The sequence below is a fragment of the Sebastes fasciatus genome, chromosome 1, assembly GCF_043250625.1.
Source record: "Sebastes fasciatus isolate fSebFas1 chromosome 1, fSebFas1.pri, whole genome shotgun sequence".
NCBI lineage: Eukaryota > Metazoa > Chordata > Actinopteri > Perciformes > Sebastidae > Sebastes > Sebastes fasciatus.
Window position 1 is genome coordinate 23,977,929 of NC_133795.1, and position 23,446 is coordinate 24,001,374.

General features: G+C 38.2%; 2 protein-coding genes and 1 pseudogene across 2 annotated transcripts; all 3 read left to right on the forward strand.

Annotated features, from left to right (window-relative positions):
• The first annotated feature begins 3,773 nt into the window (after nt 1–3,773).
• On the forward strand, nt 3,774–4,730 carry LOC141777354 (transcription factor HES-4-like). Its single transcript, XM_074651546.1, has 2 exons — nt 3,774–4,154; nt 4,269–4,730. The coding sequence occupies exons 1-2, from the start codon at nt 4,032–4,034 to the stop codon at nt 4,602–4,604; spliced, it is 459 nt and encodes a 152-aa protein (XP_074507647.1). The 5' UTR covers nt 3,774–4,031; the 3' UTR covers nt 4,605–4,730.
• A 6,870-nt stretch (nt 4,731–11,600) lies between these two features.
• On the forward strand, nt 11,601–13,133 carry LOC141777369 (transcription factor HES-4-like). Its single transcript, XM_074651569.1, has 2 exons — nt 11,601–11,890; nt 12,004–13,133. The coding sequence occupies exons 1-2, from the start codon at nt 11,768–11,770 to the stop codon at nt 12,337–12,339; spliced, it is 459 nt and encodes a 152-aa protein (XP_074507670.1). The 5' UTR covers nt 11,601–11,767; the 3' UTR covers nt 12,340–13,133.
• Nucleotides 13,134–20,163: 7,030 nt separating this feature from the next.
• LOC141777387 (transcription factor HES-5-like) lies at nt 20,164–21,915 on the forward strand (annotated as a pseudogene).
• Nucleotides 21,916–23,446: the final 1,531 nt, after the last annotated feature.

A 23,446-nucleotide genomic window follows, 5' to 3' on the forward strand; every position in this document is an offset into this window, starting at 1 on the left:
GTTCATACGTTTTTTTAAGGGCTGTCAATCGATTAAAATATTTAATCACATTTAATTGCATGATTGCCATAGTTAATCGAGATTAATTGCAAAAAATAATATTTTTTTTATCTGTTCAAAATGCACCTTAAAGGGAGATTTGTCAAGTATTTAATACTCTTATCATCATGGGGGTGGGCAAATATGCTGCTTTATGCAAATGTATGTATATATTTATTATTGGAAATCAATTACAACATAAAACAATGACAAATATTGTCCAGAAACCCTCACAGGTACTGCATTTAGCGTAAAAAATATGCTCAAATCATAACAAGGCAAACTGCAGCCCAACAGGCAACAACAGCTGTCAGTGTGTCAGTGCGCTGACTTGACTATGACTTGCCTCAAACTGCATGTGATTATCATAAAGTGGGCATGTCTGTAAAGGGGAGACTCGTGGGTACCCATTTAACCCATTTTCATTCACATATCTTGAGGTCAGAGGTCAAGGAACCCCTTTGAAAATGGCCATGCCAGTTTTTCCACATCCAAATTTAGCGCAAGTTTGGGGCGTTATTTAACCTCCTTTCAGACAAGCTACAACCTGTGAAAGATCAATTGCGTTTATGCGTTAAAGAAATTAGTGGCGTTAAAAATAATTTGCCTTAACGCATTAACTTTGACAGCACTCTTTTTTCTATTTCATATAAATTGCAAATTTATTATCTTAGCATCACTACTAGGCACTAAGCATTCAACCGTTTGGTAAAGCATGTATTTACAGTAAAAAATCCTACTTATTAAATTATTTCAGCATATAAATATATAAATAATGGAATAACATTAAATGTATCATATTAACAACATGAATGATCAAAAGTTGTTTATTTCATAGCAAATACTCTATTTGAATGACATTATTAGCTTAACTACCTTTACCATAAAATGACAACTGAACCGTTTGGCAGAGCATAGAAAATGATTTGACACGTATAAGACATTTTTATTTTAGTATCAAGTTACATAATTCTGATCAGTAAAGCCTCTGAAATTATGATAAGTCGAAAAAAATATGCCTACTTTTTGAAAATGAGACCAAACAGAGTTCTCATGTCTGGAGTGACTTTTTTTCTGCTAACTTCCTGTAATGAGGCGGAATGAAAAGGCATGCTATTTTTTTAGCACAACATACCTAAACACATGAGCTCAACACATTTTCCAATAAGATATAGTGACTCAAAGTGTGCTTGACCAAACAGTCAAGCAGTACATTAAATGGTTAATGTAGGACTGTAGTAAATTATTAATTGCGGCCACATTTTTATGTACTGCACATGAACAGATTACTTAACAGCCCCTTGTTCAGTTACTGGCCTGGACCCCACATGAGTTCATCATACATCATGCATTAACATATATACATCATGCACATTAATTCATGTTGGGCCATCAATTAATTAACCATTACATAAATAAGTTATGAACCTTTTTTAATCCAAAAATGCCCCGGTTTGAATGAATGCTGCTGGTTTGAAAATATCACAAATTCATAACTTTAAACTTTAAATAATGGGATGCAGATGGTATTCATTTAAAAAACACAATTACATTCACCAGATGTAGACAGCTTCTCTTATACAGCTCAGATCAGAATCCATAAAAAAATAAAGAGGTTACTTTAAGTCACATGATAACAGCACAGTCATCTCTATGACATGAGCAAACTCCATCCATTGATGGAGACCATGAGATGTAGTAGAAAGTTCTAGAGGGAATGTAGCTCCAGGTATCCTTTGTTGCATTTTGCACAAATTATGCTCATTTTCAGGTTCATACTTGTATTTTATGTTTCTGCTAGTACATGTTTATATGCTGTAAAGTTAAAAAAAAACTTTATTTTTTTACCCTCTGTCTGAAATGTTCTGGCTGTGTCTGAAATCACTCACTACTCACTATATAGTGGACTATATACTGTATACTATATACTTTTGTAGTGCTGTCCAAATGTATAGTGAGAGAATTATTACAGTATACCCTATATAGTATCCCACAATGCATCGTGAAAAGTAGTGGACAACGATGGTCACTAACCAAACACTATATACCATCATGCATTGCGCTGAAGGAGAAATGGCAGATGGACGAGAGGAGAGAGAGCAGCGAGATTGGGACAAATCTATGCATTGTGGTGCGAAAATAATGTATTTAATGTGAGCAGAGCAGCATCACGACACAAACAGCCACCAAATGCTTTGTATTTATTAATTTGGGAAAATACGCTTATTGCTCCCACATTCACAACGGCCATTCATTCTAACCTTTCACAATAAAAGCATATACGCTGCATCACTGCTTACCAGGGGGAACTTAAATTCACTCAGAGCATTCCACTAAGAGACAACTCAACAAAATAGCTTACATATGTATTTATCACAAAAATATATGTCAGTATTTATTATGGATGGTCTACCAGCAGATGCTGATCTGGCACATTTTAATGGTGATGTAATTAAGTGCGCCGGAAATAGTCCCCTGGTCCTAAAGTGTTTTATTCATTTTGCTGATGAGCTCTCTATATAATCCTCTATACAGTCCTCACATAGAACTCCCTGGATAGTGAGGGAGTAGTGAATGAGTGAGTGATTTCGGACACAGCCCATGTTTTAGAGCATTTCAATGGAATTGCAAGGAATTGTGTTGCTAGGCAACAGCTTGGGTCCCTGTTTATGTCCTGTCAGCTATGTAATTCATATAAACAATGCAACTGGAAATAAACTAAACACATTTAGAATGCTTACGTTTAAAACTGTGCAATGGTCTATATATTGTATATTTGTGACATCACAAATGGACAGAAATCCTGATGGTTTGAAAGGCACAGTTTCTGAATACGAGCTGTGTGTATTTCTCCATGGATTGAGCTTTTCAAGACTTACACAGTATTTATACAGCACTTAAACCTGCATTATCATAAATAAGACATGAAAATCTCACTTTTCACAATATGGGACCTTTAAGTAATTGATATAGTGTACGCTCAGTATTCAAATCTAGATCATGGTTGTTTTTTTCATAATTCAATACATATATTTGATTGATGGATGATTGATTGATTAATCATCTATGTCACTCTTTTTAAATGCAGTGGTGGCATTTTTAAAGTGCCTCATAATATTTCAACTATTTTTCCCATTTTTTATTTTGGTGCAGTTATCAGGGGCTGTAGGAAAAAACAGTTCACCTTAAAATGTCCCCCCCCCAAGAAGCCACACACTTGGCCTCGCACAATGAGACACACTTGTATTGATCCTTCAGTAAAAGCAGTGAAAAGACAGAGTGTGGGAAACCAGAGAAAAGTGAGTCACACTGAGCCCACCAATGGGACGAAAGGTCAAGAGTGTGGTGGTATTGAAATGGAAACCTGCTTCATCTGTTACCGAATAGTTGGTGTATGGCATTAAGTTACGCTTCAAACTTTGACACAAAGAGGTCTGAACCAAAAATATTGAATAAAAAAATCGTATAAATTTATTTATATATTTACATATATCTTCTTGTCCATAGTCTCAACGACAAAGGGCATCTATGAGAGTGTATGTTAATAGAAAAATTATATGAGTGGAGATTTTCTGGTAAAATAAGTTTAGGCATTACACTTTCAATCAATTTAGTTACACCTCCGGAATTTTCAATAATTATTGTAGCCTACAGTGACACACTGCTGACAAATCAATTCTCTGCTGATGTTTTTATTTAGTTGCATGCAAGTCATCCAGCAATTTGTACCCTACAGGATACAAGTGAGTCTTACTCTATAGAGTCTATGGTCCACTGCACATGTGTGATTCATTAAAGTCATTGATCCAGTCCTCCATCTGTTCCTCTGAGATCTAACTATTGTCCCCTTCTAATATGACCACTGAGCATGTGGCAGCTCAGCACCCCTTATTCTTTTGCACGGCACTGTGATTGGCTAAAAACTGTGAGAAACTCCAGCCAGACCAAGACCCACACATTCATATGGAGATGTGGGACTATAAATAGGAGGGATGAAGCCAGCAGAGATCAGATTCTCTCTACGGGGACCTCTACAGCACAGAGATCCAGACATGGCACCTACAATCACTGCAGCAATGACCGATTCTCAGGAGCATCTGACTCTGACTCACAAGGTAAACTGAAGATTCAAGATGATTTAAATATCGTTAATGAGACGTTGTCTTTGTTCATGCTAACTCTTTACTCCAGAATACGTTTATTAATGACCTTTGATCTTCTTTCTGCAGCTCAGAAAGCCTCTGGTGGAGAAGTTACGCAGAGAGCGAATCAACAGCAGCATTGAGCAGCTCAAGTCTGTCCTGGGTCCAGAGTTCCTCAAACAGCAGCCAGACACCAAGCTGGAGAAAGCAGACATCCTGGAGATGACAGTTTGTGTCCTGAGACGACTGCAGCAGAAGCAGCATCAACAGCAGAGAAGACTGCTGAAGCACTTCAACAAGCTGCAGTCTTCCTCTGATAACAACCTGAGAGAGGCTGACTTCTCTCTTCTGAGCTCCACAGTCCAGACCAGCATCATCGAAGAGAAGAGTCCAGTCAACAGCGCCCTCTGGAGGCCGTGGTAGACACCTACAGACTGGAGTTACTACCAGACTAACTGAGATGACCACATTGGTCAAAGATTACTGGAAATGAATTCTTCTGAATTCGGACATTTGATGAACTTGTTCTTCTGTTTGTACAGAAGGTTGTATTTTGTCTGTTTACTTTGTTCAAGATGACATTTCCTGAGGAAATGACAGCAACAACATCTTTCAAGTCTTTCAATCTTGTCATGCATGTTGCATGAACCAAATCTGATTGCATCAGCATTATTATTATACCTCACTGTACTTCATGTATTGGTAGTATATAATACTATGGTAACATTTTTTATATTGTTATTATTGTTATTCTTCTGCATGAGCAGGAGTATGTTTAAATAGTATTATATACATTTCAAACATTTCCTAGGGAAAAAGTGAAATATAGAAATATAGTCTTTCACATTAAGAAAGATTATCATTAATGTGACGAAAATGAGCATTTATTAGTATGCACAACATTATGTCACTTTGTGGTGGTATGTGATGAAATGATGTGTACTAATTAATTGTCAGTTATCATGTTGATACTGCAATTGTCCACTGTGTGGATGTCTTGTCAAAACAGACCTGATCTAATAATTGATTACTCAACATTGCTCTGTTATAGGATCAATGTGAATGATTTATCCTTTTGTCTGAAAGGTTTGCTTAGTAACCTGCTTCTGTCTAAGATTGATACTCTCTTTTTCTTTTATGAAAATGAATTAACTTCACTGTGTTTTAACCTACTCGAATCACTGTGTGATTCTCTTAACCTGATCTCTTCTAAGGTCATTTTTTTCCTCCTTCACTTTTGTAATAAAGTGCAGATAATGTCTATTTTAAATCATGTTTTATGTAAGACTGATAAATCTCACTGTTTGTGTCTTTTGTAAAGACGACCGATCCTCTACTCGTTGTGAGTACAGTGTTCCTTGGAGATATTGATTGTTGTGATGTATCATCACATTTACCTGCCTCTAGTTGAAAATGTCATTGAGTTTGTTTGAATAAACAAAAACTAGAATCCAATCACCTGTGTTTTGTGTTCATGTTTTATTTGCTGACACATAGCTACATTGTGGATGAAGATGTGTGTTCTTCAGAATGGAGAATGCCTTTTCCAAGCAGCTTAAATGGTTATGCTGCTCCAGCACCTGCTCCTCGACAGATTCCACCTTCTCTAGCAGCTCCTTTTGAGAGCTTTGTACCGCCTGAAGGGTCTGATTCAACTTGTCAAACATGGCATTAATGTGTTTGAGGATCTTGTCTTAGACCATATCCCAGACCAGCGGCAGTTCATCCACGTGGTCCTCACTTGCGTCTTGGCTAGGCGACCCACTGTTAACATTAGCAGCTGAAGCTGGTCGGAGCAAACATAATGTGTTTTGGCTTCTTATTGGGCATGTCATAACCAGAAGTTGACAAATTAAACCCTTACTGAGTCAGTAAAGTTCATGAAGTTAAGTAAATAAGATATGAGACTGTCAAAATATTGATTTTAAAGCTTGGCATGGAGTAGCTTCTGGAAGCACACCTACTCCATGTGCTGCTCACTATCGCCCCCTGCTCCTTGAATACTTGATTCTGATTGGTCAATCACAGAGTTCTATGGTCTGTAATTTCTGTATAACAGACCACTTCTATGTATAACAGACCATTGCTATGTATAGCAGACCATTGCTGTGGGCGCAGCTCTAATGTCGGACTCTGGCGGACTGTTTTTGCGTGAAAATATTGATTTCTTTTGTATGTAGCTGTGTAATAAACGGGATAATGTACAGCTAGCGTGTCATTGTTGTGAAATAAACCCCTTCAGGGCGATGAGAGACCCCTCCGCTTCGCATCGAGGTGCAGCATTGCCCTGTCGGGGATACTTTCACATCAATGACTGGCTCGCTGTACATTATCCCTTACATATTGCAGAGCCCTATTTGATCGTGCATTTTGGGATTTTTCCAATAATATGTAAGATTACAGTACTGGCAAGCAACATTTATGGCTACGCTACAGCTGTTAAGGTTTTTAGTAAATTCATTATTTAAGACTTGAGTTTTACCCTAAAAAAATTAAATTAAATGAATTAGAAAGAATGTCTTCTGCTTGTGCCAAAGACCATCCTGTTTCAACATGGCAATTAGCACATTAGTCAGTGGAGGGAGTGTGGGAAAGCTCTGGAGAGTTTGATTAGTAGCCGAATATTGTCAGAGGGATTTGGCACACTTCAGGAAACATCCATCTTAACCCCCCACACTCACTTAAAGAGATGACATTTTGATCCACTAGATGATTCAAAACTCTATTTTGACTGGATATTTAAATTTTGTACAGTTACAAGTTGAAACAACTTAGTATGATTGCTGAAACTTGGTGGTTTTTTTTCATTGTGTTTTTAAATTTTTATGAAACCTTGGAGGCAACCAATACTGCTCTTTCCCTCCAGATGGTTGGTGACGTAAGGCTCTGTCTCTATAATAACACACGACCAGCGTCCGTCACAAAAGCCTCTTTCAAAGTCCTTTTGTTGTGCACTGACCACACCATGCAAAGACTTAGTGTGGGAAACTGAGTCCAACTTTCTACTCACACCAACTACCAGTCACAAGACAAAGGACACACCTGCTACATCTGGACACCAGGATGACTTTGTCTCAGTTTAAACATAAATATAAAACTACGATGGACATCTAATGTTGTTTGCAAGGGCCTTGCAGCACTGATAAAATTATGTATGCATACAGTACAACCTTGTACACACTGACAAAGTTAAATTAAGGGGTGAATATCATGAGCGTGTGCTCAATCAAAGTCATTGATCCCAGCATCAGACAGCAGATCTGCTCTCTCTACAGGGTCACCACTTTCCCAGATTCACACAGAGCTCTGTGAGTCTCTCTCCATCACCCCCCCAGTCCTCCACCTGTTCCCCTGAGATCTAACCATTGTCCCCCGGGATATAACAGCATGAAGTGTGCTGCACCCCCTATTGTCTCATCAAGCTCTCTGATTGGCTGAGACTGTGAGAATCTCCAGCCAGACCAAGACCCACACATTCATATGGAGATGTGGGACTATAAATAGGAGGGATGAAGCCAGCAGAGATCAGATTCTCTCTATAGAGACCTCTACAGCACAGAGATCCAGACATGGCACCTACAATCACTGCAGCAATGACCGATTCTCAGGAGCATCTGACTCTGACCCACAAGGTAAACTGAAGATTCAAGATGATTTAAATATCGTTAATGAGACATTGTCTTTGTTCATATTAATACTGTACTCCTGAATAAGTTTATTAATGACTTTGTTTTTCTTTCTGCAGCTCAGAAAGCCTCTGGTGGAGAAGTTACGCAGAGAGCGAATCAACAGCAGCATTGAGCAGCTCAAGTCTGTCCTGGGTCCAGAGTTCCTCAAACAGCAGCCAGACGCCAAGCTGGAGAAAGCAGACATCCTGGAGATGACAGTTTGTGTCTTGAGACGACTGCAGCAGCAGCATCAACAGCAAAGAAGACTGCTGAAGCACTTCAACAAGCTGCAGTCTTCCTCTGATAACAACCTGAGAGAGGCTGACTTCTCTCTTCTGAGCTCCACAGTCCAGACCAGCATCACCAAAGAGAAGAGTCCAGTCGACAGCGCCCTCTGGAGGCCGTGGTAGACACCTACAGACTGGAGTTACTACCAGACTAACTGAGATGACCACATTGGTCAAAGATTACTGGAAATGAATTCTTCTGAATTCTGACATTTGATGAACTTGTTCTTCTGTTTGTACAGAAGGTTGTATTTTGTGTGTTTTCTTTGTTCAAGATGACATTTCCTGAGGAAATGACAGCAACAATATCTTTCAAGTTCAGAAAGAGAACATCTTGTCATGCATGTTGCATGAACCAAATCTGATTGCATCAGCAATTATTATTATATCTCACTGTACTTCATGTATTGGTAGTATATAATATTATGGTAACATTTGTTATCTTCTGATTGTTATTGATCATAGTGATCAACAATTTAAATGTCCTCTTTATGCACATATTGTCATAATGGACTTTAATCTCTCTGATTAATCAAAACTGATCTGTTGTTAGATCCAAATGTTTCTCCTTTTCATCTAAAAGTTTTGCTTAATGTCACAATTTTTCCGTGATACTTTTATGTCTCACTGCACGTCATGTGTTGGTACAATATAGTGCACTGAGATATTTATTACCTCTTGATAGGTATTGATGATTTTGAATTGATCTAAATCTTACCTGTTCTTTTTAAGGACATTTTGTCATAATGGACTTTCTCTCACTTTATGTGATTATTGAAAAGTGATCTGTTTTAAGATCAATATGTTTATCCTTTTACTGTAAAGGTTTGTTTAATGTCATATTGTCACAGTTTTCTAGTGACAATGTAACATTTTAGAATCAACTGAATTCAGTTAAGAACCATGTGACCTGTTGTAAGGTCAGTTTTTACTGGGGTTTTTTGGTGACGAAGTTAAAATTTTGTAAAAAATACTGTTAAAATACAGTGAGTACTGTGTCCTCAAATATTGTAAATTGTTTGTCTTTTATAAAGACAGTTGTTCCTTTACTCTCTCTGAGTACAGTGTGTCTTGTAGAAATCTACAAGTTGTTGTTGTGATGTGTCATCACCTCTAGTTGAAGCTTTCATACTTTATGTGTTGAATAAACAAACACTGCCAGCTGAAAATGTTGTGTTCTCATGTCATACTTTTTTCATCTTAACTGAATTGATAGAGGTCTCCATCATCGTTCCTACCTTCGATTGACAAATCAAGATACAATTCAGCTCACATAGTAAATGTTTATCCATAACAAACCTGTTTAGTGTTAAACTAAGCACAGGAATGGGCTCCAATTTAGATTTGTGATGAAGCAGGATTATCAGTGTTATGCCACTCTATATGGAGAAAGTCAAGTCATCAAACTTAATTCAAAGACACATTTGCTGCCCCATTATTTTGGTATAACTGTCAGTTTCAGGTGTTTTCATGTAAAAAGTTAAAAGTTAACCATTTCCCTCTTTAAAGAGGTCAGATATTGTATCTAATGTGATGCATAATGAGGCACACTTCTATTGTTCCTCCAGTGAAAGCAGTGAAAGGACAGAGTGTGGGAAACCAGAGGAAACTCACTCACAGAGTCCTGTGGGACAATAGATCCTGACCTTTGACCTGAAGGGACAGAGATTAAAAGACACTCTGGCTCTCGTTCTTCGGTTGTAACTGTTCCTCTGATATAAATCAGTATAAATGCCTTATTTCGAATATTTATATTTAATCTAGTGTGAGCCAATATGTTTAGCACGAACATTTAAAAGGTTTCTATCAGTTACTCTATGTAAATTAACCTGAGAACTTGGTTAATTGGTGTGAGTGTTGGAAGCATTCAGAATCTATGTTTTTCTCAATCTTTATTATTATTTTTTTACAACGTAACTATTTCCGCATTTGTCAACGTCAAAGATTTATAGTTCTCGTGTTTGTATCTTTAATATTATTTACTTCATTGTTTAAAAACTTTAAACTGGTCACAACATGTGGGATTTTCTCACATGAATTCAACTTTCTCAAATCTTTAAGACATTTCAGGCAAATTGCTGTTTAATTTTTTCAACATCCAAAATTAACACCGCAAATACTTAAGAATTTGCCTTACTTGATCTTAATGCTATGTACCAGCTATTCACTTTAATGGGAAATTATTATTTTTGAGGGGCCCCCACCCTCTACCCTTGGCGTCACACACTACTTGTGCACAGGACCCTAAACAGTCCATTTGTAGAGAGACACATGCCTGTTTCTGCTAATAGACGGAGTGTGGGAAAGCTCTGGAGGGTAGAGTTCAGTGTGAATAACATCCATCCCACCAGCAGCCGAGTAATTCTCCAAAGGGATTTGGCACACTTCAGGAGACAGCTGCCCCCCGAAAACTCCCACCTCCATGTGAAGAGCTGAAGTTCTGATCCAGTTGATGGTCAATAATGAGACATGATTATTACTGGAGGTTCAAAATCTATGACAATGATTGGAAACTGAAAATAGAAGATGATGAATAATTTTGCTGATACTTTATGATAGGTTGTTGACCAAAGTTTCAAATTTTACAAAGACTCAGAAACAGCCAATGGTGTCCTTTTCCTCCAGATGGCTGATGATGTCAGACTCTGTTTCCATAACAACACACATCCAGCATCTGTCAAGGAAGTCTCTTTGTGGTTCATTGACCAGACCATACAGGGAGTCAGTGTGGGAAACTGAGCTCAACTTGTTACTCACACTGACTACAAGGCACGTGTCAAAAGACTCTGCTGCATCTGGACAGCTGCATCATTATTGTGTTGAGTTTATTTCAAGTTCCATGAATGGGCAGCACACTGGTTTATAACATCGTATTAGGGATATTAATAATTAACCGTTAACTGACATTAAGCATTTTAACCGATTAACGCTATCGGTTAAAATGGTTAAAAGATGTTAACAGCAGCATTGAGCAGCTAAAGTTTCTCCTGGGTCCAGAGCTCCTCAAACAGCAGCCAGACTCCAAGCTGGAGAAAGCAGACATCCTGGAGATGACAGTTTGTGTCCCGAGATGACTACAGCAGCAGAAGCATCAACAGCAGATAAAGATCAAATTACGCGAAATATAAAATCTAATTGAATTATGAAGAAAAACTGGAGGATAAATGACATGAATGGCACTTGCAAGAATGTTTTTGCTTTGGCTCAATCAAAGCATTCAGGCAAAACAAATCTTTTTCAATTGATCATTTAATTTTAGTTAAATGTAAGTTATACGGTATTTTTACGTTAGATAAAATGAATAGTCAGTGTCCCACGTGTGTGATGGGATGACGAGCGTGTGCTCAGTCAAAGTCATTGATCCCAGCATCAGGCAGCAGATCTGCTCTCTCTACAGGGTCACCACTTTCCCAGATTCACACAGAGCTCTGTGAGTCTCTCTCCATCACCCCCCCAGTCCTCCACCTGTTCCCCTGAGATCTAACCATTGTCCCCCGGGATATTACAGCATGAAGTGTGCTGCATCCCCTATTGTCTCCTCAAGCTCTCTGATTGGCTGAGACTGTGGGAAACTCCAACCAGACCAAGACCCACACATTCATATGGAGATGTGGGACTATAAATAGGAGGGATGAAGCCAGCAGAGATCAGATTCTCTCTACAGAGACCTCTACAGCACAGAGATCCAGACATGGCACCTACAATCACTGCAGCAATGACCGATTCTCAGGAGCATCTGACTCTGACCCACAAGGTAAACTGAAGATTCAAGATGATTTAAATATCGTTAATGAGACGTTGTCTTTGTTCATGCTAACACTATACTCCAGAATAAGTTTATTAATGACTTTGTTCTTCCTTCTGCAGCTCAGAAAGCCTCTGGTGGAGAAGTTACGCAGAGAGCGAATCAACAGCAGCCTTGAGCAGCTCAAGTCTGTCCTGGGTCCAGAGTTCCTCAAACAGCAGCCAGACGCCAAGCTGGAGAAAGCAGACATCCTGGAGATGACAGTTTGTGTCCTGAGACGACTGCAGCAGAAGCAGCTTCAACAGCAGAGAAGACTGCTGAAGCACTTCAACAAGCTGCAGTCTTCCTCTGATAACAACCTGAGAGAGGCTGACTTCTCTCTTCTGAGCTCCACAGTCCAGACCAGCATCACCAAAGAGAAGAGTCCAGTCAACAGCGCCCTCTGGAGGCCGTGGTAGACACCTACAGACTGGAGTTACTACCAGACTAACTGAGATGACCACATTGGTCAAAGATTACTGGAAATGAATTCTTCTGAATTCTGACATTTGATGAACTTGTTCTTCTGTTTGTACAGAAGGTTGTATTTTGTGTGTTTTCTTTGTTCAAGATGACATTTCCTGGGGAAATGACAGCAACAACATCTTTCAAGTTCAGAAAGAGAACATCTTGTCATGCATGTTGCATGAACCAAATCTGATTGCATCAGCAATTATTATTATACCTCACAGTACTTCATGTATTGGTAGTATATAATACTATGGTAACATTTGTTATCTTCTGATTGTTATTGATCATAGTGATCAACAATTTAAATGTCCTCTTTATGAACATATTGTCATAATGGACTTTAATCTCTCTGATTAATCAAAACTGATCTGTTGTTAGATCCAAATGTTTCTCCTTTTCTTCTAAAAGTTTTGCTTAATGTCACAATTTTCCTGTGATACTTTTATGTCTCACTGCACGTCATGTGTTGGTACAATATAGTGCACTGAGATATTTATTACCTTTTGATAGGTATTGATGATTTTGAATTGATCGAAATTCTTACCTGTTCTTTTTATGGACATTTTGTCATAATGGACTTTCTCTCACTTTATGTGATTATTGAAAAATGATCTGTTTTAGGATCAATATGTTTATCCTTTTACTGTAAAGGTTTCTTTAATGTCATATTGTCACAGTTTTCTAGTGACAATGTGACATTTTAGAATCAACTGAATTCAGTGGTTATTAAGAACAATGTGACCTGTTGTAAGGTCAGTTTTTACTATTTTATCTTTTGTTCACTCAGTGAAAATGTTTAAATCCATTTGGAAAATAATTGTTAAAATACAGTGAGTACTGTGTCCTCAAATATTGTAAACTGTTTGTCTTTTATAAAGACAGTTGTTCCTTTACTCTCTCTGAGTACAGTGTATCTTGTAGAAATCTACAAGTTGTTGTTGTGATGTATCATCACCTCTAGTTGGAGCTTTCATACTTTATGTGGCTCATTGTGCCTTGTTGAATAAACAAACACTGCCAGCTGAAAACTGTTCTCTTGAGATATTTTTCCTTATATCTGCCCTCGCTATAATGATGAGAAAGTATATTTTTTTGCTCACACAATTGATGGAGTTCTCTGTAGTCGTCCCAGATTTTAATGACAAATATCAACATTAAATGTAGCCCTTGCAGTCTATCCTCAACATACCATCCATCAGCTATACCCGCTTATCCTTTAGAGGGTCGCGGGGGGCTGGAGCCGAACCCAGCTGACAGTACGAGAGACAGGTACACCCTGGACAGGTCGCCAGTCAGTCACAGGGCTGACACATAGAGACAGACAACCATTCACACCTACGGGTAATTAAGAGTCACCAGTTAACTTAACCTGCATGTCTTTGGACTGTAGGAGGAAGCTGGAGCACCCGTAGAAAACAAGAAAACTCTACAGAGAAAAGGCCCAGCAGGTTCAAACCAAGAATCCTCAAGCTGTGAGGAGACAGTAGTAACTACTGCACCACTGTGCCGCCTCTCAAAATACCAGTTTACTGGAAATATAAGTGTAGTAAGTTTTGATGTGGTTTCATTCTGATTCTTCATTAAATTAAGTCACTTATTTGTATAAAGTCAAGCCATCAAATCAAATGAGAAAATGTACATTTCAAAATATTTTTTGAGGAAAAACTATTTTGGTAAAACTGTCAGGTTCGGGTGTTTTATTGTAAAAAGTTAAAATAAATATTTCCCCTCTTTAAAGAGGTCAGATATTGTATCTAAAGTGCTGCATAATGAGGCACACTTCTATTGTTCCTCCAGAGAAAGCAGTGAAAGGACAGAGTGTGGGAAACCAGAGGAAACTCACTCACAGAGTCCTGTGGGACAATAGATCCTGACCTTTGACCTGAAGGGATAGAGATTAAAAGACACTCTGGCTCTTAAAAGTGCAAAAATCCTAATCGGTTTCAAATCCTAGATTGTTTTTATCAACGTTTATGTACCATAATAAAAATTGGCAATGTTGTTCTATAAGTTTCTGCGGTAAATTGTAAAACTAGATTGTTATTGGGAAAGTAAAATCTAAAATATTTAGTTTGTTTCAGGTGTACAGACTTGTGATATTTTATGACTGTCAACAAGACACTAGATAAGAGAACATTGTTCAGTATTGATACCACACAGGTCAGCGTTTTCCTGACAGAATATGACCACAGCCAAATATCACATGTTGATCTCATACTGATATTAACAATACAGGTTTTTTTAATATCTAAATGATACATGTGATTTCAGCACTGGTTTCCAACGAAGGACGTCTTCACTTTATATATATATTTAAATTCAATGTTGATGAGTTGTACAATGTAGAAAGATGAAAGAAAAATAAAAGGAACACTTTAATGACCAAGATGTGTTAAAAGAAATAATCAAAATATCCATATGATTGTAGGCATACGGCTTAATTTCTTATAATGGAGAGAGTGTGGGAAAACTCTGGAGATCAGAGTTTAGCATGATTATCATCCTCAACCCCACCAGCAGCAGATTATTCTCTAAAGGGATTTGGCACACTTCAGGAAACAGCTGCTTCAATGCCCCCCCCCCCCTCATCTATAGAGCTGAAATCTGAATCCAGTTGCTGATAAATATACAAAATTTTGACTGGATGGTCAAAAAGGATTTAAAGATGATGAAATAATTTGCCAAATATATTTAGCCTAACATTTCTTGTGAAATTTTGATCATGATTTCAAACTTTACAAACTATCAGAGCCAGCCAATGGCGTTGTTTCCCTCCAGATGGTTGGTGACGTCAGGCTCTGTTTCTACTACAACACACGTCCAGTATCAGTCACAAAGGCTCCATTCAAAGTGCTTTTGTTGTTCATTGACCACAGCATTCAAGGAGTCAGTGTGGGAAACTGAGACCAACTTTCTACCCACACTGACTACAAGACACAAGTCAGAAGACTGAAACATCTGGACAGCAGAATGACTGTTGGTCTCAAGTTTTAAATATATCATGGGCATCACACTCCTTTTAATACCTGAAAGAAATGTCTTCAGGAGTACAGTATCTTAAGATAAAGAACAAATTTAGTGAAATATAAAATCTAACTGATTTATAAAGAAAAACTGGAGGATAAATGACATGAATGGGACTTGCAAGAATGTTTTTGCTATGGCTCAATCAAAGCATTAAATCAAAACAAATCTGTTTCCATTGATCATTTTATTTTAGTTAAATGTAAGTTATACACTACTTTTACGCTACACTGAAATGAATAGTCAGTGTCCCACGTGTGTGATGGGATGATGAGCGTGTGCTCAGTCAAAGTCATTGATCCCAGCATCAGGCAGCAGATCTGCTCTCTCTACAGGGTCATCACTTTCCCAGATTCACACAGAGCTCTGTGAGTCTCTCTCCATCACCCCCCCAGTCCTCCACCTGTTCCCCTGAGATCTAACCATTGTCCCCCAGGACATAACAGCATGAAGTGTGCTGCACCCCCTATTGTCTCATCAAGCTCTCTGATTGGCTGAGACTGTGAGAAACTCCAACCAGACCGAGACCCACACATTCATATGGAGATGTGGGACTATAAATAGGAGGGATGAAGCCAGCAGAGATCAGATTCTCTCTACAGAGACCTCTACAGCACAGAGATCCAGACATGGCACCTACAATCACTGCAGCAATGACCGATTCTCAGGAGCATCTGACTCTGACCCACAAGGTAAACTGAAGATTCAAGATGATTTAAAAATCGTTAATGAGACGTTGTCTTTGTTCATATTAATACTGTACTCCTGAATAAGTTTATTAATGACTTTGTTCTTCCTTCTGCAGCTCAGAAAGCCTCTGGTGGAGAAGTTACGCAGAGAGCGAATCAACAGCAGCCTTGAGCAGCTCAAGTCTGTCCTGGGTCCAGAGTTCCTCAAACAGCAGCCAGACGCCAAGCTGGAGAAAGCAGACATCCTGGAGATGACAGTTTGTGTCCTGAGACGACTGCAGCAGCAGCATCAACAGCAGAGAAGACTGCTGAAGCACTTCAACAAGCTGCAGTCTTCCTCTGATAACAACCTGAGAGAGGCTGACTTCTCTCTTCTGAGCTCCACAGTCCAGACCAGCATCACCAAAGAGAAGAGTCCAGTCAGCAGCGCCCTCTGGAGGCCGTGGTAGACACCTACAGACTGGAGTTACTACCAGACTAACTGAGATGACCACATTGGTCAAAGATTACTGGAAATGAATTCTTCTGAATTCGGACATTTGATGAAGTTGTTCTTCTGTTTGTACAGAAGGTTGTATTTTGTGTGTTATATTTGTTCAAGATGACATTTCCTGAGGAAATGACAGCAACAATATCTTTCAAGTTCAGAAAGAGAACATCTTGTCATGCATGTTGCATGAACCAAATCTGATTGCATCAGCAATTATTATTATATCTCACAGTACTTCATGTATTGGTAGTATATAATATTATGGTAACATTTGTTATCTTCTGATTGTTATTGATCATAGTGATCAACAATTTAAATGTCCTCTTTATTAACATATTGTCATAATGGACTTTAATCTCTCTGATTAATCAAAACTGATCTGTTGATAGATCCAAATGTTTCTCCTTTTCATCTAAAAGTTTTGTCACAATTTTCCTGTGATACTTTTATGTCTCACTGCACGTCATGTGTTGGTACAATATAGTGCATGGAGATATTTATTACCTCTTGATAGGTATTGATGATTTTGAATTGATCAAAATTCTTACCTGTTCTTTTTATGGACATTTTGTCATAATGGACTTTCTCTCACTTTATGTGATTATTGAAAAATGATCTGTTTTAGGATCAATATGTTTATCCTTTTACTGTAAAGGTTTGTTTAATGTCATATTGTCACAGTTTTCTAGCGACAATGTAACATTTTAGAATCAACTGAATTCAGTTAAGAACCATGTGACCTGTTGTAAGGTCAGTTTTTAATATTGTTTCGTTTGTTCACTTAGTGTAAATGTGTTATATATATTGTTTAAATACAGTGAGTACTGTGTCCTCAAATATTGTAAACTGTTTGTCTTTTGTAAAGACAGTTGTTCCTTTACTCTCTCTGAGTACAGTGTGTCTTGTAGAAATCTACAAGTTGTTGTTGTGATGTATCATCACCTCTAGTTGGAGCTTTCATACTTTATGTGGCTCATTGTGCCTTGTTGAATAAACAAACACTGCCAGCTGAAAACTGTTCTCTTGAGATATTTTTCCTTATATCTGCCCTCGCTATAATGATGAGAAAGTATATTTTTTTGCTCACACAATTGATGGAGTTCTCTGTAGTCGTCCCAGATTTTAATGACAAATATCAACATTAAATGTAGCCCTTGCAGTCTATCCTCAACATTCCATCCATCAGCTATACCCGCTTATCCTTTAGAGGGTCGCGGGGGGCTGGAGCCGAACCCAGCTGACAGTACGAGAGACAGGTACACCCTGGACAGGTCGCCAGTCAGTCACAGGGCTGACACATAGAGACAGACAACCATTCACACCTACGGGTAATTAAGAGTCACCAGTTAACTTAACCTGCATGTCTTTGGACTGTAGGAGGAAGCTGGAGCAACCGTAGAAAACAAGCAAACTCTACAGAGAAAAGGCCCAGCAGGTTCAAACCAAGAATCCTCAAGCTGTGAGGAGACAGTAGTAACTACTGCACCACTGTGCCGCCTCTCAAAATACCAGTTTACTGGAAATATAAGTGTAGTAAGTTTTGATGTGGTTTCATTCTGATTCTTCATTAAATTAAGTCACTTATTTGTATAAAGTCAAGCCATCAAATCAAATGAGAAAATGTACATTTCAAAATATTTTTTGAGGAAAAACTATTTTGGTAAAACTGTCAGGTTCGGGTGTTTTATTGTAAAAAGTTAAAATAAATATTTTCCCTCTTTAAAGAGGTCAGATATTGTATCTAAAGTGCTGCATAATGAGGCACACTTCTATTGTTCCTCCAGTGAAAGCAGTGAAAGGACAGAGTGTGGGAAACCAGAGGAAACTCACTCACAGAGTCCTGTGGGACAATAGATCCTGACCTTTGACCTGAAGGGACAGAGATTAAAAGACACTCTGGCTCTTAAAAGTGCAAAAATCCTAATCGGTTTCAAATCCTAGATTGTTTTTATCAACGTTTATGTACCATAATAAAAATTGGCAATGTTGTTCTATAAGTTTCTGCGGTAAATTGTAAAACTAGATTGTTATTGGGAAAGTAAAATCTAAAATATTTAGTTTGTTTCAGGTGTACAGACTTGTGATATTTTATGACTGTCAACAAGACACTAGATAAGAGAACATTGTTCAGTATTGATACCACACAGGTCAGCGTTTTCCTGACAGAATATGACCATAGCCAAATATCACATGTTGACCTCATATTGATATTAACAATACAGGTTTTTTTAATATCTAAATGATACATGTGATTTCAGCACTGGTTTCCAACGAAGGACGTCTTCACTTTATATATATATTTAAATTCAATGTTGATGAGTTGTACAATGTAGAAAGATGAAAGAAAAATAAAAGGAACACTTTAATGACCAAGATGTGTTAAAAGAAATAATCAAAATATCCATATGATTGTAGGCATACGGCTTAATTTCTTATAATGGAGAGAGTGTGGGAAAACTCTGGAGATCAGAGTTTAGCATGATTATCATCCTCAACCCCACCAGCAGCAGATTATTCTCTAAAGGGATTTGGCACACTTCAGGAAACAGCTGCTTCAATGCCCCCCCCCCTCATCTATAGAGCTGAAATCTGAATCCAGTTGCTGATAAATATACAAAATTTTGACTGGATGGTCAAAAAGGATTTAAAGATGATGAAATAATTTGCCAAATATATTTAGCCTAACATTTCTTGTGAAATTTTGATCATGATTTCAAACTTTACAAACTATTAGAGCCAGCCAATGGCGTTGTTTCCCTCCAGATGGTTGGTGACGTCAGGCTCTGTTTCTACTACAACACACGTCCAGTATCAGTCACAAAGGCTCCATTCAAAGTGCTTTTGTTGTTCATTGACCACAGCATTCAAGGAGTCAGTGTGGGAAACTGAGACCAACTTTCTACCCACACTGACTACAAGACACAAGTCAGAAGACTGAAACATCTGGACAGCAGAATGACTGTTGGTCTCAAGTTTTAAATATATCATGGGCATCATAATCCTTTTAATACCTGAAAGTAATGTCTTCAGGAGTACAGTATGTTAAGATAAAGAACAACTAATGTGAAATTATGTGAAATATAAAGAAAAAATGGAGGATAAATGACATGAATGGGACTTGCAAGAATGTTTTTGCTATGGCTCAATCAAAGCATTAAATCAAAACAAATCTGTTTCGATTGATCATTTAATTTTAGTTAAATGTAAGTAATACAGTACTTTTACGCTACACTGAAATGAATAGTCAGTGTCCCACGTGTGTGATGGGATGATGAGCGTGTGCTCAGTCAAAGTCATTGATCCCAGCATCAGACAGCAGATCTGCTCTCTCTACAGGGTCATCACTTTCCCAGATTCACACAGAGCTCTGTGAGTCTCTCTCCATCACCCCCCAGTCCTCCACCTGTTCCCCTGAGATCTAACCATTGTCCCCCAGGATATAACAGCATGAAGTGTGCTGTGTCCCCTATTGTCTCATCAAGCTCTCTGATTGGCTTAGACTGTGAGAAACTCCAACCAGACCAAGACCCACACATTCATATGGAGATGTGGGACTATAAATAGGAAGGATGAAGCCAGCAGAGATCAGATTCTCTCTATAGAGACCTCTACAGCACAGAGATCCAGACATGGCACCTACAATCACTGCAGCAATGACCGATTCTCAGGAGCATCTGACTCTGACCCACAAGGTAAACTGAAGATTCAAGATGATTTAAATATCGTTAATGAGACGTTGTCTTTGTTCATGCTAACTTGATACTCCAGAATAAGTTTATTAATGACTTTGTTCTTCTTTCTGCAGCTCAGAAAGCCTCTGGTGGAGAAGTTACGCAGAGAGCGAATCAACAGCAGCATTGAGCAGCTCAAGTCTCTCCTGGGTCCAGAGTTCCTCAAACAGCAGCCAGACGCCAAGCTGGAGAAAGCAGACATCCTGGAGATGACAGTTTGTGTCCTGAGACGACTGCAGCAGCAGAAGCATCAACCTGCGCACTCAACAGCTGTCAATCAAGGCTACTCCAGGTGTGTCCAAGAGGTAACACACTTCCTGTCCAAGGAGGAGGTGGAGACACAGTCCCAGAGAAGACTGCTGAAGCACTTCAACAAGCTGCAGTCTTCCTCTGATAACAACCTGAGAGAGGCTGACTTCTCTCTTCTGAGCTCCACAGTCCAGACCAGCATCACCAAAGAGAAGAGTCCAGTCGACAGCGCCCTCTGGAGGCCGTGGTAGACACCTACAGACTGGAGTTACTACCAGACTAACTGAGATGACCACATTGGTCAAAGATTACTGGAAATGAATTCTTCTGAATTCTGACATTTGATGAACTTGTTCTTCTGTTTGTACAGAAGGTTGTATTTTGTGTATTTTCTTTGTTCAAGATGACATTTCCTGAGGAAATGACAGCAACAACATCTTTCAAGTTCAGAAAGAGAACATCTTGTCATGCATGTTGCATGAACCAAATCTGATTGCATCAGCAATTATTATTATATCTCACTGTACTTCATGTATTGGTAGTATATCATACTATGGTAACATTTGTTATCTTCTGATTGTTATTGATCATAGTGATCAACAATTTAAATGTCCTCTTTATGAACATATTGTCATAATGGACTTTAATCTCTCTGATTAATCAAAACTGATCTGTTGTTAGATCCAAATGTTTCTCCTTTTCATCTAAAAGTTTTGCTTAATGTCACAATTTTCCTGTGATACTTTTATGTCTCACTGCACGTCATGTGTTGGTACAATATAGTGCACAGAGATATTTATTACCTCTTGATAGGTATTGATGATTTTGAGTTGATCTAAATCTTACCTGTTCTTTTTAAGGACATTTTGTCATAATGGACTTTCTCTCATTTTATGTGATTATTGAAAAATGTTCTGTTTTAAGATCAATATGTTTATCCTTTTACTGTAAAGGTTTGTTTAATGTCATATTGTCACAGTTTTCTAGTGACAATGTAACATTTTAGAATCAACTGAATTCAGTGGTTATTTAGAACCATGTGACCTGTTGTAAGGTCAGTTTTTAATATTGTTTTGTTTGTTCACTAAGTGCAAATGTGTTATGAATATTGTTAAAATACAGTGAGTACTGTGTCCTCAAATATTGTAAATTGTTTGTCTTTTATAAAGACAGTTGTTCCTTTACTCTCTCTGAGTACAGTGTGTCTTGTAGAAATCTACAACTTGTTGTTGTGATGTATCATCACCTCTAGTTGGAGCTTTCATACTTTATGTGGCTCATTGTGCCTTGTTGAATAAACAAACACTGCCAGCTGAAAACTGTTCTCTTGAGTTATTTTTCCTTATACCTGCCCTCGCTATAATGATGAGAAAGTATATTTTTTTGCTCACACAATTGATGGAGTTCTCTGTAGTCGTCCCAGATTTTAATGACAAATATCAACATTAAATGTAGCCCCTGCAGTCTATCCTCAACATACCATCCATCAGCTATACCCGCTTATCCTTTAGAGGGTCGCGGGGGGCTGGAGCCGAACCCAGCTGACAGTACGAGAGACAGGTACACCCTGGACAGGTCGCCAGTCAGTCACAGGGCTAACACATAGAGACAGACAACCATTCACACCTACGGGTAATTAAGAGTCACCAGTTAACTTAACCTGCATGTCTTTGGACTGTAGGAGGAAGCTGGAGCAACCGTAGAAAACAAGCAAACTCTACAGAGAAAAGGCCCAGCAGGTTCAAACCAAGAATCCTCAAGCTGTGAGGAGACAGTAGTAACTACTGCACCACTGTGCCGCCGCTCAAAATACCAGTTTACTGGAAATATAAGTGTAGTAAGTTTTGATGTGGTTTCATTCTGATTCTTCATTAAATTAAGTCACTTATTTGTATAAAGTCAAGCCATCAAATCAAATGAGAAAATGTACATTTCAAAATATTTTTTGAGGAAAAACTATTTTGGTAAAACTGTCAGGTTCGGGTGTTTTATTGTAAAAAGTTAAAATAAATATTTTCCCTCTTTAAAGAGGTCAGATATTGTATCTAAAGTGATGCATAATGAGGCACACTTCTATTGTTCCTCCAATGAAAGCAGTGAAAGGACAGAGTGTGGGAAACCAGAGGAAACTCACTCACAGAGTCCTGTGGGACAATAGATCCTGACCTTTGACCTGAAGGGACAGAGATTAAAAGACACTCTGGCTCTTAAAAGTGCAAAAATCCTAATCGGTTTCAAATCCTAGATTGTTTTTATCAACGTTTATGTACCATAATAAAAATTGGCAATGTTGTTCTATAAGTTTCTGCGGTAAATTGTAAAACTAGATTGTTATTGGGAAAGTAAAATCTAAAATATTTAGTTTGTTTCAGGTGTACAGACTTGTGATATTTTATGACTGTCAACAAGACACTAGATAAGAGAACATTGTTCAGTATTGATACCACACAGGTCAGCGTTTTCCTGACAGAATATGACCATAGCCAAATATCACATGTTGATCTCATACTGATATTAACAATACAGGTTTTTTTAATATCTAAATGATACATGTGATTTCAGCACTGGTTTCCAACGAAGGACGTCTTCACTTTATATATATATTTAAATTAAATGTTGATGAGTTGTACAATGTAGAAAGATGAAAGAAAAATAAAAGGAACACTTTAATGACCAAGATGTGTTAAAAGAAATAATCAAAAGATCCATATGATTGTAGGCATACGGCTTAATTTCTTATAATGGAGAGAGTGTGGGAAAACTCTGGAGATCAGAGTTTAGCATGATTATCATCCTCAACCCCACCAGCAGCAGATTATTCTCTAAAGGGATTTGGCACACTTCAGGAAACAGCTGCTTCAATGCCCCCCCC

Excerpts from the sequence above, each read along its gene's own strand:
- LOC141777369 (XM_074651569.1), top strand. The coding sequence starts at position 11,768 with ATGAAGCCAGCAGAGATCAGATTCTCTCTACAGAGACCTCTACAGCAC. Across the intron at positions 11,891-12,003 it reads ATCTGACTCTGACCCACAAG|CTCAGAAAGCCTCTGGTGGA; the intron begins GTAAACTGAAGA and ends TTCCTTCTGCAG.
- LOC141777354 (XM_074651546.1), top strand. The coding sequence starts at position 4,032 with ATGAAGCCAGCAGAGATCAGATTCTCTCTACGGGGACCTCTACAGCAC. Across the intron at positions 4,155-4,268 it reads ATCTGACTCTGACTCACAAG|CTCAGAAAGCCTCTGGTGGA; the intron begins GTAAACTGAAGA and ends TTCTTTCTGCAG.